This window comes from Eretmochelys imbricata, chromosome 5 (assembly GCF_965152235.1).
Source record: "Eretmochelys imbricata isolate rEreImb1 chromosome 5, rEreImb1.hap1, whole genome shotgun sequence".
Taxonomy (NCBI): domain Eukaryota; kingdom Metazoa; phylum Chordata; order Testudines; family Cheloniidae; genus Eretmochelys; species Eretmochelys imbricata.
The window spans coordinates 26,164,170-26,178,721 of NC_135576.1; the positions used below are offsets into that span (position 1 = coordinate 26,164,170).

General features: G+C 38.9%; 1 protein-coding gene across 4 annotated transcripts in view; it reads left to right on the forward strand.

The window, feature by feature from the left end:
• Positions 1-14,552, forward strand: part of NIPBL (NIPBL cohesin loading factor) — a 294,724-nt gene that overhangs the window by 187,314 nt on the left and 92,858 nt on the right. For all 4 annotated transcript variants that reach the window (XM_077816769.1, XM_077816768.1, XM_077816765.1 and 1 more), the window contains exon 11: positions 10,785-10,967. In XM_077816769.1, coding sequence (XP_077672895.1) covers positions 10,785-10,967 — 183 coding nt within the window. The remainder of the gene's footprint in view (positions 1-10,784; positions 10,968-14,552) is intronic.

The following is a 14,552-nucleotide window of genomic DNA, read 5'->3' on the forward strand; positions in this document are numbered from 1 at the left end:
TCGTTTTGAAGTTGCAAACAGTTACATCTATTCAAACTTATTGATGGAAATGGAACTCTTGGTGTCAGTGAGAGGTATACTTTGGCCTTCAGAACATTTATTTCTGGGGGTGATGCGTGAGAAATAAAGAATCCTGCTTGGTTGTTGGATCCCATATTGAGTTTTCAGGGCATGTTGTAGTCTAAGCACTATTCATGTGGTAATTGGCAGGCTGGAGTAATGCACGCCATGGTCCTGAGCATAAGCTGTCACAGGGGCTCCCTGTGGCTCTGCCCCACACTGTGGCCCTGTTGAAGGCCTTCTTTCCCAGTGAGGCAGGGGTAGTGGTTTCTGCTCCTAGAAACAGTACCAGTGGAATCCCCCGTACTTACCCCAGCATCCAGGGTATATCTATGTCTTGGCTAAGTGAGCTTGGCATGTTGCATTCTCCTCCTGCTCTCCCACACAGTTCTCTGATTGGGTCAGGAGAATCCTTCACTGCTTCCAGGAGATCATCTCCTTAGCATATGTGCAATGTGCCTCAGGTGGCACATGACCAGGATTCATTGCCGAATTTGGTCCAGTGGCTGGATCATTAGCTTCCCCAGCTTGGGCTGGGTACTGATGGGGAGTGCGATATGAACACTGATCCATGCCCCCCTTTCATGAGATGTATGGGGCAATTCACATTTATAACATAACTGGGAAGGAGTAGTAGGGGAGCTGAAAGGTATTTATGCCACAGTTAAGGAGTCTTGCAATTCTTTGTGAATTGTAGCTACTTGCACGAAGCTGGCAAAGTTTGTAAATTCCATGAGAAAAATAGAGTTCATGGAATTTATAAAATGTATAAGTACATCTGGTTGAGCTTTTAAGTCCTATAAGTTTAATAGCTATGGTTCAGGAAGCACCAATGGTGCTTCCAATGGTGAAACTAGAACATCTATTAAATGCTGTGAAACCAATATCTGGAATGCTTCGAATTTACAGAAGTTTGACTTATTGATTATCTTGATGAGTGCAATGTTTGAAGGAGCCTTTATAAACATTAGAGACTATACCAGCAGAGCTGCAGACCATTTGGGATTTATGGCATATATAACTTTCATTTGGTATAATAATAGAAAGAGGCTTCAAACAGTGTCCTGTTCAGTTTTGCATTCAATGGGCCAGATCCTCAGTTGATATAAATAGGTGTTGCTCTATTGACTACACCAGCTGAGAGTCATGTCCATTGCACTGAAAGGCTCCCCAGGCATCTGGAAAAAACATGGGAGCATGTGGGACTGTAATGGCATCAGCACTTACCTCTCATGACTGCCCCCTTTTCTCTTGCCGATATACCTGCAATCAGTCTTCTTTTGGGCCAGCACCCGCCTCTCATGGACAGCCCTCTTTGGTTGCTTTAGTGTGAGCCTGCTTTTTTGGGGGGTGGGGGGTGTCTCATATCAGGGTGGCACCTGCCTCTCATAAGCATCCACCTGTCTGCTGGTTCTCTCAGCTGGTCTTCGGCAGCTTTCCCTGGGCTCAGTTCTGCCCAGTGAGCTGTCTGTGGCCTGCCGCTCGTTTAGCCATCCAGGCACCTTTCAGAGGGGCTGAAAGGAGGACAATCAGGTCCTGTCTTGTCAAGCTCCACAAAGCAACTTAAGGCTGTGCTGTGCTGCTTGCCTTTTATCTGGCCCTTCTGGCCCCTTATTGTTTGCTCCTCTGATTGTCCTCCTTTCAGCCCCTCTGATTGACCGCACTTCTGCAGCCACTCTAAGCTTCCTGGAGGACTTCTTGCTGCTCTAGGTCTGGGGCAGAGTGATGTAGGGCCATGAGGCCTCCAGCAGGGGGCCTCAGGACCTAGTCCACCCTGCCACACACCTCCCCCTTCAGACAGGTTTGAGGCAGTGGTTCTTCCCCCCCCAGTCTTTTCTCATGCCCCCGTTAGTCAGGGTGTACTCCACTTGGGCTGCCTCTGGCTCTCTTTGGGCTCTGGCTCTGCCCAATAAATAATTAAAATATTGCCTGTTTCTGTGCCTGCCTCTGGCTCCGGCCCTTCTTTGGCCTCTGCCTCTGGCTTCATTGTCTAACTGCTTTTGCCTCCACCTCTGCCTCCAGCTTTCTTCAGCCTCTGCCTTCACTGTTTTGTTGCTGCCACTGCCTCTGGCCTCACACAATAACACGGTTAAAAGCTTGTAGTAAAACAGTTGAAAGCTTGACCAAGTAAAACAGTGAATTCTGTCCTGGCCCCCTTTAGACAAGGTCAGTCTGAAGATCCGACTTTGGTACCATAATGTAACGGGGTTCAGCACCCACCTCTTACAAGTGCCCCCTTTTCTCTAGCCAATGTACCTGCAATCAAAGTCTTTTTGGGGGGAGGCACCCACCTCTCATGGACAGCTCCCTTTGGTTGGCTGGAGTGAGCATGCTTTTCTTTTTTTGGTTTTACATCAGGGTAGCACCTGCCTCTTGCAAGCACCCCCTGGCCGCTGGTTCTCTCGGCTGGTCTTCAGCAGCTTTCCTTGGGCTCGGTTCTGACAGGTGATCTCTCTGCAGTGAGCCATCCATGGCATGCTGTTCATCTAGCCAGACAGGCACCTGGGCCTCCCTTGTCAAGCTCCACACAGCAACTGAAGGCTCTGCTCTGCTGCTTGCCTTTTATCTGGCCCTTTTGGCTCCTTATTGGTCATTCCAGTAGCTCCTCTGATTGGCCGCTCTTCTGCAGCCACTCTAGGCTGCCTGGAGGACTTCTCGCTGCTCTACTCTGGGGCAGGCTGATGCAGGGGCATGAGGCCTCCAGCAGGGGCCCTAACACAGGGACTATAAGGAAATTTACATAAAAGTTTTAAATTAGTTAAATTTGTATATTAAATATACATGTATTCAAAACAGCATTACTAGAATGCTGTCATTAGGGGGAAATATCTTTCTTGCTTTTTCAACTTCTGAATAGGATAGAAATACAATTATGTGACTTTGTAATGATAAAATGGATTTTTTTAAAAATAATTCTAGCGCAAGCAAAGATAAAGTGTCTAATTTAATTCTGTTCTAGGCTTTGCCCTGTCTGGGTTGTATTGAACAGGTTTATCATTTGAAAAATTTCCCAGACATGATAGCTGGAAGTTGACACAAAAAGTGGAAGGAAACCCTAAAAAGCAAGTGGTGAATTTCTAGAATCCTGCACGGGACTTTTAAAAATTCTGCTTCCACCGCACCCCACAATACCTACTCCTACCCACTACTGCATTGTTTCTTGCATTTTTATCCCACTCCTACCCACAAAAACTTTAGATCCTGCAAATTCTGCAAGAGAGACAGATTTCCCCATGCTACTTTTAAAAAAAAAGTTGGTTAATCTATATATAAATGGAATTCAGATGCAATTTTTACATGGTAAACTGATGAGAGATTTAGTGTTTTCCCACAAATTACTGCAGTCTGGTTTTTTTCCCACCCAATTCCACCCGCAACAAAGTACATTTTACCTGCTCCCGCTATTATGGTAGCAGGTCCTGCAGGGCCCGTGTGCAGAATCACTGTCTCACTACAGGACTCTACCACTTCCCACTCCCAGGATTTATACTAACATAGTGCTCTGGAAGGTTCATCTTTTGTATGCCCATTCCTTAGCAGATATCAGATCAACTTGTAACCCTCTTGGTTGTCAGATGTAAGCAGACACACACAATCAATATCTTTCTCTCATATATCTTAGTTTGCTACTGCAAAGAGGAGAGGTCTCAGTTACCTCACCCCTCTCTCCATGTCCAGTCTACCGTGAGTTGTGTGGGTTGTCCTCTATTTTTTTCTCCTCCACTCCAGCGCCTGCCTTTGCTGCTGCTCCAAGCATTGTCTAAGCGCAAAAGAGTGAAATAGACATGATGCTCATCTACTTCTGAACACAGTCCTGAAACTGACCAGATTATTGTAAATTTTGTTCATTTCCTGGAGAGCAGAAATAGAATAAGACATGGACTGTCTTTTTGCAGATTCAGAAAGACAGAACTTAATTGGTTCGCATTTGAAAGTTTATCTTTGCAGCAAAAATGTTAGAAACTTGTGGTATAATTTTTCAGAGATGCTAAGCACTTACAACCCTTGTAGAAGTCAACACCTCTGAAAGTGAAGCCATTTATTTAGATTTCTAAATGTTGGATGTGTTTGCTTACTTTTAGACATTCGTGATTGGAAAAATGTGCCTTTTTTTTTTTTAGTGAAAGTTTACATTCAGCAGAACTTGACAATGGGAAAATTTCCTACTAGCCACTGGTGAACGAATTTTTCTGGTAGTAAAGCATTCAACACTTTTGATCTGCTTTAGGTGATTTTTCCACCTAAGAAAGTTTAACCTGTTGACTTCTACCTTTAAACTTGATCCTGTTCATATTCAATAGGAGTTTGGCCTATGACTATAATAGGAGTAAGATAGAACTATTTGTTTGCTTTCAGATTATTGATTTTTCTTTTTTCTCATGTCTTTTTGATAGTTAAGTGCTCCTTTTAATACCATATTGTAGTTTTAGATATCTTTTTAAAATTATAAATGTAATTATTTCAAGTTAGATGATTACCATTCACCTGAAATTTAATTTTTAAGACTATCTTATTTTGGTGAATGTAATGATTATTTAAAATTACATTTTTATTTAAAAAAGGAACACAATGATTAGGTCATGAAGTTCAAGAGACCCCTGACTTTTGCCAAAATGATAGTGAAGGTTGAAAGCAAGCAAAGAAACTCTCATTGTGACCTCAAAAGAGATGGAAATATTAAAATCAGTTTTAAACTTAAATTTAATGGGTTCAGTTAAATGAGTTGTGGTTTTAAAGAAAGTGAATGAGTGGGGCGGGGAAATGATAGCATAGTGATGTTCTGCATGTTTAAAAAATCTCATTTTCCTCTTAATTTTACCATCTTGTCCCATTAAAAGTTGGTATATAACAGTCTGGGACAAAAGAAATAAGCTTGTTTTTTCTTTTGCTTACCAGTATCTCAAATGTCTGTGGAGAAAGTGTTATGTACAAGTGATTCATTAATGTGAGAAAAAGTTATGCAACTACCTCAGTTGAGGCATATTTTCACTTTCCATTTTGAAAACAGTAACATTCAAGAGGATTGATGGCTCAAATTTTAATTTGTTTAATCATAACATAGGGTATGACAAATCTGTGGGTCACATCAATTACAAAATCTAAGCTTCCATATTGGTAAAAAAGATACTAAGTTATTACATTTGTGCACAAAACAAAACAAAAAAACCACTACCACGCTTATCAAATAAAAACAAAATTTCAAATTAATCATAGTTGGTCATGAATCTGCCAACAGTGTCTCTACAGAGTACTATTATATGATTTTGCACTTCATATTTTTCTTTCAAAGTATTTGTCAAAAGTGGGTTGTACTAGCCTCATTTTAGAAATAGGTAAAAGTGAGAAGTTCAGAGAAGGACACTAAGGAATAAAAACCACCTTGTTGAAATGATCCCTAGTCCTGTACTTCGATTACTAATCAAAAGTATCTCTTTGCCTCCATTGGAAGCTGGTACAAAAGAACTTATGCTGTGCTATAGCTGAGATTTTTCATTGCTTTCTAGTTAAAGGCTAACTATTCTAAATGCTCTAAAATCTGAATCTTTGTCCAGATTGCCTTGAAATTTGCCATATCCGATTTGGGTGGGGGATATATTGATCCAGGTTTAGGGTCAATTGAGCAAGGGGTTCCCAAGATACAGTTCCCTAAACAAACCCAGCATTTTACAAAATCGCTTGGTTCGTCTAACTTTTTTTTTTTTTTTTTGCACATAACGGGAGCTAAAACTATGACTTTAATCATCCCCCAACTGATTTTAGTCATTTGGTATTAGGCATGAGGGAGGTAATGTTGGAGGAGTGGGAGCAGCATCTGAGCAGTGGTAGGGTAGTCTGAGCTTTTTGGGGGGATTATGGGAGGTCAGAGCAGTGAGGGGGAGTGTTGGAACAGTGCAGGGAAGAGTGGGGTGGAAGTAGGGAATCAGAGCTGTGCAGCGGGGGATGCTGAGGTGGCTTCAACCCTGTCCTCTCCAGGAACCCACATCCATCAATCACTCAATCATAGGCACTTATCTGCCCCCCATCACTGTAATACCTGAGCACCTCAAAGACTTCAATGTATTTATCTTCACAATAGCTCTGTGAGGTAGAGAAGCGCTATTACTCCCATTTTACAGATGAAGAACTGAGACAGAAACAAATGTTTTGTCTACATGGGAAGCTGTATCGGTATTAGATGAGGTGTGACTTCCTGCTGCTGTAGTTACCAGTATATCTCCCTGTGTAGAGACACTTCTTCTGGTGTCAGAGTGCCTTTCTCCATTTTAGGTTATGTTGCTTTGAAAATGGTTTAAGAAATAAGAAAGAAAAGAAAAAAGCCACTCTTATTGAGAAGAAAGCATCCACAGAGAATGTTATGGCGATATGATCTCTATAACTTCCTTTGTAGACGAAACCTAAGTGGCTTGCCCAAAGTCCAGGAATTGTACCCAGATCCTCCCACATTCCAGGTTAGTTTCCTAACCACAGGACAGTCCTCCTTCCTCTGATGTGATCCCATGTCTGTCCCCCTTCAAAAATGTCTCCACTGACTCCATGCTAGTCCCTGGACTGTTTCTATATCCTTATCCCAGCTCCACAACATGCAGGTCCGAGGCTGATGCCTGCTCCTCCATGGGCAGGAGGACTGAGGAGGGAGAATCAGTGTGCTGGACAGGCAGAAGACGAGCTAAGGAGATGATGCAAGGGTAGTGGAAGGACCAACGTGCAACCACTACACTACATTCTGTGCCTAGGATAATCAGTGTCAAGGAGCCAGAGGCAGTGGAGTGTGGGAAATAGGTTGTGGTATGTGCAAATACTGCAAAACTATTTTTTTTAAAAAAACAAGGAAATTAAATGCCTTAAAACTTTATTAACACAGAGTTAAGGTTGCACAGTAGAGCCTTGTGGAGAGTGGCTAAACTTAAACCTTTGAAAGCCAAGAAATGAAGAGTTAAGTTTCACACCAGCCCCACAACGCAACTTTAATTTTGCCCTCTTTAAGCAATACCCCAACACATTAATAACACATGTACTAGCACTCTGTCCTCACAGATGCTACAGAACACATTGCAAACAAAACACGTGTGCACTGAAGGACAAAGTCTAACACCTTCTGTCTGCTAAGGCAAAATTTGGGTTTATGTCAGGTGTAGCAAACAGGAGCTACCTGCACCTAGCCTACATTCAAACACTAACCTTACTGCACACAAACATCCCCAGACTCACTAAATGTTATCACCCCTTCACCTTTGTGCTGAGGATTTCTTCTGAGACATTGCCTTTATTTTCCTGTCACTAAACCCTGGAAACCACTGCTGATAATCCCCATGTCAAGAAGACACCCTCATGCACTTCTACTGACACAGCCTACAAAATTCAGTGCTCAAATGAGGCGTACTTGATCCCTCAAAGTCCATATGTGTTTCTCCTCATATTGTAGCCAGGCTGCTTCTACTAATCCCTTATCCATTCAGTACAGCTACACCTAACATAGTCAATGCAGCTGGAGTGCATGTCGATAAATGCTGGAATTCGAATCTATGAACCAGAGTACAAGCAATGGCACATTCTCTTAATCCTTTCTCATACCTACTTATTATAGATTCATAGGTGTTAAGACTAGAAGGAACAGTAGACCATCTAGTCTGATAACTTGTGTATCTTAGGGTAGAGAATTTCATCCAGTTACGCCTGTATTGAGCCTGTTAACTTGTGATTGACTAAAACATCTTTTTAGTAAATCTTGATTTGAAGGCATTCAAAGATAGAGACTCCATTCTCCTTGATAGTTTGTTAATCTTTACACCACCCTTATGGAGCCATTCCTAGTGGCTGTTGCCATCTCCAGCTGGGGTAAAGTTAAAGTTGCATTGCAAGGGTAGTGTGTGTGTCAACTCTTCATTTCCTGGTTCATAGTGTTTTAAATTTAGCCACAACGCATTCTGAAACATCACAGTGCACTACTGGGCAACTTTACCCCGGGATTAGCTAAGTTTGGGGGCATTTAATTGTACCAATGGGCTTTTAGTCTTTTGTAATAAAATAAAGATGCCAACAGACAAAATGCTATACCGTGAAAGGCTTCTGATCCTATTATTGAATAGTGTAAATAAAGGAAGCTGAGGGAAGCAAGTTACTTGTATTTTTTTCAGGTTGTAAAATAAATGCAAATACCATGACATTTCTCAGAATAAAATCGACTGATAATTTGTATTATTAATTTAGATGATCAACTAGGTAGGGGAAAGTATTTTCATTAAAATTAAAGGTGTTTTTTTTTTAATTACAGATACAAGCTGAAATTATTTATGTGAATCTAGGAATTTTAGGGAAAAAGTTATTCTGGAAAAGCGTAACAGGGTGCCGTTTTTGGTCACTGAACTCTGGGACTTGTCTGTTAGGTTACTTGCGTGAATATATTTTTAAAGTATTTTTTTAATATTAACTGTCAAAGCTTTTAATATACATTTAACGCTCAGACTGAAGCTGTTTTAGAGAACTTTTTCAGAAAAAGTACATATCTTGTATGCCAACCTCCCCACGTACTTTTCTAGTATTCCTCATTACAGTATTATTTAATCGTGGATCACAGAAATGTTATTTTAACTAGGAAATATTATATTTGGATCTGCCAAAGCTTTAGCATATTTCACAGACAAGGTTATAACACACATTTTGTTTATACTGTAAAATTGAACTACACTTTAACCATGTTGGGGGCAGCTATGTTCTCACAGGGTTCACCAACGTGATTGATTATGATGTAGTTAGGACTTTACAGAGGTCCTGTAGTAAATTGTTCTAAAGAGTACACTGGTGTTTTAATTTTTGGTAAGTGTGAAAAGTGATGGATTGTATTTGACAACATATCAGTGTTCAGAAATTTTCTTTACAATGCTGTATAGTAAAATACATACACATAAAATGTCTTTATATTTTAAAATGTAAAGATTCCCAAGTATAAATTATGATTCATTATACTTATTTTTGATTGTTACAAATATATTGTAGTGTACAAATATAAAAAAGGTTTAACATGCATGGTAGCTAATATATTAGCAGCACTTCATCAACGTATCCTAGTCAATTTCGAAACTTGAATGGAGTTTCAGGTAGTTCAGCTGCCCCTGTTGCCTTCTGCCAATTTTTGTGGTTTTAAAAATCTTATCTAAAGAAAACTGCAAAATGTTTCCCCTCCCATACTACTGTTCAAAAAAGGCACACAAACTAGAGGAAAAGGTGACTGACTGTGCAGTGTGCTAACAGTAAAACTATACACTAAATCCACTATCAAATGCAAAAATGAAATACATTGAAAACAAATTTTCCTCAATGTTTTACTCTTAAATATTTTAGGAAATAAAAATCACATTTCTGTTTGAAAATTGTATCCCTTTAGTTTTTATAAGTATCCTGTAAATTTGAAGCAGAGCAAAATCATTAGCATGTGTTTTGTAGACTAATGCTTGTTACCATAAGACTCATTTCTTATGCATAAACTTGGATTTTCCAGGTGTTTCTATATATACCTGAACAAATGAGGCTCTGTGTATATAATAACCTCAACTCTTCTTAAGAAACTTTGGTGAGAGATGATTTGTACAGAGTAGACCATATCCTATTGAATTCAACAAGAAAGAAAATACTAAAAACTGAGTTGCAGAAACATGTTCTTCTTGTCCCCTGGCACTCCTTGTCTTCCCCCAAGAGTTGCTTTTTGTCATGCCTTTATTTAGGCCACAATTCTCTAAAGACTTATGCACATGCTTTTTGCGCTATGAGTAGTCTCATTAACTTCAGTGAAGCTATTCAGTGCATAAATATATGCACCTGTATAAGTCTGTGAAGGATTGGTGCATTAGAACCAGTGCTGAAGCATAATACTTGGTCTTTGAACTAATTTGGTTTTCCTGGCTGATTGCTAAGAAATATGTGTGTGACCCTTCCTATAGAAGAGTGTCTTTAAGAGGTCCTGGCTTTGTATAGGCCTATCAGCACTACCAAAATGTGTGATGACAGCGATGTGATGCTACATAATCTTTCTGGTACTGTAAGGAATATTAGTAGAAAATAGTGTACTCCTATTTGCTGTTTCTTTTTATTTGGTACCTAATCAATCGCTTTAAGTTTTTTAAGTTTGTGTTAAGCTTAAGAAAAGAGCAACAAAAATGAACTCTGTAATAGCCACAAAAAAGTTGTATTTCTACATAGGAAACAATTGAGGTGTGCTAGTCATCTGGGCCTTATTTTAAGGTTAACAACCTTATAAATTCTGATTGCTTTTGTTTCCACCCGCTGATATTGCAAAGTAATCCTCTTATGTGCACTGGTAAAGGAGATGTTGCAGAATAAGTAGAAATGTGACCATGATGCATACTGAATCCTGACTTAGCCTAATTTTTTTAAACACTTCTGCAAATTTGGACAACCAACTAAAGTAAGACTCTGTTTAGTGGGAGTGAGGGAAATGTATGTGAAGGTTGCTGGTTGAATTTATATCATGTATATGCTGGTAAATATTTTTTTAAAGTACATTTGTAAGAGATACAGTATGATCATTTTAATTGTAAAGTTGACAAAATATAAAACTTTGGACAGAGGACTTCATGACATCAGTTACTTTCAAGAATATCTAACTATGAGATATTTAGTGGGTGCTCTATTAGAATTAGTCCTGAGAAAGGACTACAGCTTTGGTCCCTTAGTGATCTACATTTACTCTTCTTACTCTTCATTAATAGGTAGCATAGATCAGTCAGTGTTAAAGGAGTTGCCTCCTGAGCTCCTGGCAGAAATTGAATCCACCATGCCACTTTGTGAACGTGTGAAAATGAACAAGCGCAAACGTAGCACAGTTAATGAGAAACCAAAATATGCTGAGATCAGTTCTGATGAAGACAATGAAAGCGAAGAAGCTTTTGAATGTAAGTAGTACATCATTCTATTACTACTATTACACAGCAGGATAACTCTTTGCTCTTGCTAACAGATTTCTTAGCTGACTAGTCAAAACAATATAAGAACTAGTTAAGTTTGGGGTCTAGATAACTCGTTGACTGAGTAACTTATTTTTAGGAAAAATTACTAAACCTAAATTTACCATGCAAGATGAATAGGTAGCCTGTTAAACTTCTCTCCCCAATCCTACATGTATGGCAGAATATCTCGTAGACTTTTTCACTTGTGCTCTAGGACACGTTTTAGACTCAGGTTAAAGAAAAGACCATTAAAAAAGACCTGAGAAGTTTTACATGGATAATATTCTAAATGAAAATGTTGAAAAAATAATTTAATGAATTTGGTGACCACCCATATTTTAAAACTGAATATTTATCATCTTACTTCACCCATACTTTAGTTCCAGTGTGATTTTTGCAGTCAGGGATCTCAAACTCCTAGTGCTGCCACATAATGCTATTTACTATCTTAATAGCTAGTTTTGTAAATTCTCATGTCTCCTCCATGTCTGACAAACTGAACTGGGGAATAGTCTCCTTCTCCCTGGAGTACTGGAGGCAGGCTGATAGATTTGACTGCATACAGGGGCTAGATCAGTTAGAGGTCTGGAATTCGTCATACCAAACAAGTCTCCTTGTGATGTGGCCGTAGGAATTTTTTTAAGCCTCAAAAAAGAAAATACGCACAAACCAACCTGTCACTTTTCCTAACTGGAAACACAAGAAGAAGAAAAAAGGAGACTCTTGGGCTCCTTCTTCCCAGTGGGTTTCTCAGACACAGCCTTTCTTGGACTGCCCCATCCTCTGGGGGTGGAGGGTATTATTGCTTGGACAAATCAAAATTACTTCTAGTTCTAACAGCTCTTGAGATAACCTTTGAAATCAGGCCTGAATGGAAGTTATTTGGGGGAGGAAAAGCAAGATGGTCGTCAAAATCATGTATTATAATCTGATACTGAGCTCCCATGGGTCTGACTGAGACCACAGACAATTCTATCACCTACTCTAAAAGAGAAATCTCATCACATCCAGATGGAAACCCAAAGAGGAGTACACTACCTTTTTTTTAAAGACACCAATGGCTGCTGTTTTGACCATGATGTACAGAATTTTGGGGCACCTGGCTGTTAACCTTTTTCCATGATGAAAATTAACAGAGGGTTGCCTCAAGATTCCATATTGGGTTCTGTGTTGTTTAATATATTCTGGAAAGGGAGGAAGGACTGTAGTGAGGTAGCAAAATTTACAGGTGATGCAAAGTTACTTATGTTTGTCCAGATCAGAAAAGACTATGAGGAAATCCAGAAAGACCTAAAAAGGTTATGTAAATGGACAACATAGTGGCAAATGAAATTGAATGTTGATAAATACAAAGTAATCCCATTGCAAGGAAATATTTAAACAACTCACACACCTTACAGGGTTCAAAATGAATTGGATCTACTCAAGAAAGGGACTAGGGTGTCATTGTAGAAACTTAAGTGAAGATCTCTACTCAATGTGTAGCTCCAGTCAAAAAAGCTGTTAAGATGCATAAAGAATAGGATGGTGAATAATACAGATATTCATGTAATGCCTTTATACATCAGTGGTGCAGCCTCATCTGGACTACTGTGTATGGTACTGGTCATGCCATTTCAGAAATGATATTGCAGAATTAGAGGGGGTTCAGAGAAGAGTGACAAGAATGATCAAAAGCATGAACACATTTTGGTATGAAGAGAGGGAGTGAATTGAATTGTTCTCTTACCATGGAGATGAATAAGTGAGGAGGTTGCAGTGAGTAGGTAGACTGAGAAGGTTTTTTTCCTTTCACCTAACACAAGAACAAAGGGGACATTTAATTAAATTAAAAGATGGGAGATACAAAATGGATAAAAGAAAATATTTTTTCACACATCTTGGATTTAACCGTGGAACTCGTTGCCATGGGAAGTTGTTAAGGCCAAGAATTTAACAAGATTGAAAAATGCATTGGGTATTTATGTGGATATCAAGAATATCCAGAATTATAATTAACAATTTTGGAAGGAATATTAAACCTGTTTTATGGCTTACATCAAGCTTTACCTCCTAGAGATCAGGATGAGACTTAATGTGGGGTCAGATTATCCTGCATATGCCTACTTTTATGGTCCTTACATCTTCTTCAGAAGTATTTGGTACTTTAAAACTGGTTGAAAATTTTTTGTCTAAATGTTTTTTCAACTGTTTCATTTCAGAATTTTTTTATTTTGGGGAATAGTTTTGTTTTGAATGTTTAGTTTTTCATATTTATATTTTTATTATGTTTCAATATTATCATACCAGTAGCGGTGGTAATACTCCTACTGACATGACATAATGACATAGTTGAAATATTCTATTTTTGTTTTACTGTTCTAAAATTCTTAAGGGGAGTTGCAACTTAATACTGATTGATCTAGAAAATACGATAACATGTTTGTCAATACTAAGTTGTGGCTACCTTTCATGGTTTTAAAACAATAAAATTTGAAAATATATTATTTTCATATGACATCAGTTATAGGGCATATTATATTATTATTATTATTGATTTGTTATGAAATGTGAAAATAAAAATAAAAAAGAAACAATTTCAGAATATAATTTTGTTCCATTTTGCAATGAAAACAAATTTTGAAATGTCAATACTTCCCATAAACCAAAAATTCTGATTTCCAACCAGCTCTACTGATATTATCCCTGTAAGAGACAGGATGCTGGACTAGATGGCCTGCAGAACTTTTATTACTAGTGATGATGCACATTTCAAGGAGGAACTTTCCTGGTTTTCAGATTCCAAATTGATTTGCAGGAAGCCAGGTTAAATACACGTTTATTTGCCAAATGAAGAAAATTTCATCTGGAAATTGTCAGTAGAGTAATGCCATTTTTAGAGACACTTTCCAGAGTAAACCTGTGTTATACAATGGGCTTGTCTAGATGAACTATTAGTATGTGGTAAGGTAGAGAGTAAATCTACAGCTCACTAGTATGCTGCGCACTCACTGTTCGTGTGGACCCTGCTACCCTGCATTAAAAGTTTCCTAGTTTGCACAATCACTAGAACTACTGGTCCCTCTGGCCAGGTAAAAATACAGGCCACTTAGCAAAAATTTGAAGGTCCTTTCAGCATCGAGCATCTTGGGACAGGTTCTCTGCTGCTCAGTGGAGAAGAAATAAGTATGCTTGTTCAGATACAAATCCCGTGCAGCACAGATTTCAGAACAGCAGGTAAGATGCGTAATACCCATCTCTTAAAATCCTCCCTTAATGTTTGCTTTCATTCTAAAGAAAAACACTTTTTAGAAAACTTAACTGAAAATTAGGCATTGGCCCCTGTGAAGCAGCTGGTACTTACTTACATTTAGATAAGTCAGCCTCAAAATGAACTAAGATCTGATACTAAGGAAGAATAAAACAGATTTTTGTAAACTTCTTGAATAAGTAGAGTTCCCCTGACTCCAGAAAAGGTTTGGCGCCTTTTGAAAAGGTGGTGGTTTTTTGTTTTTGTTTAAATCAGCAGTTCAGGTTTATACAGTGTCATTC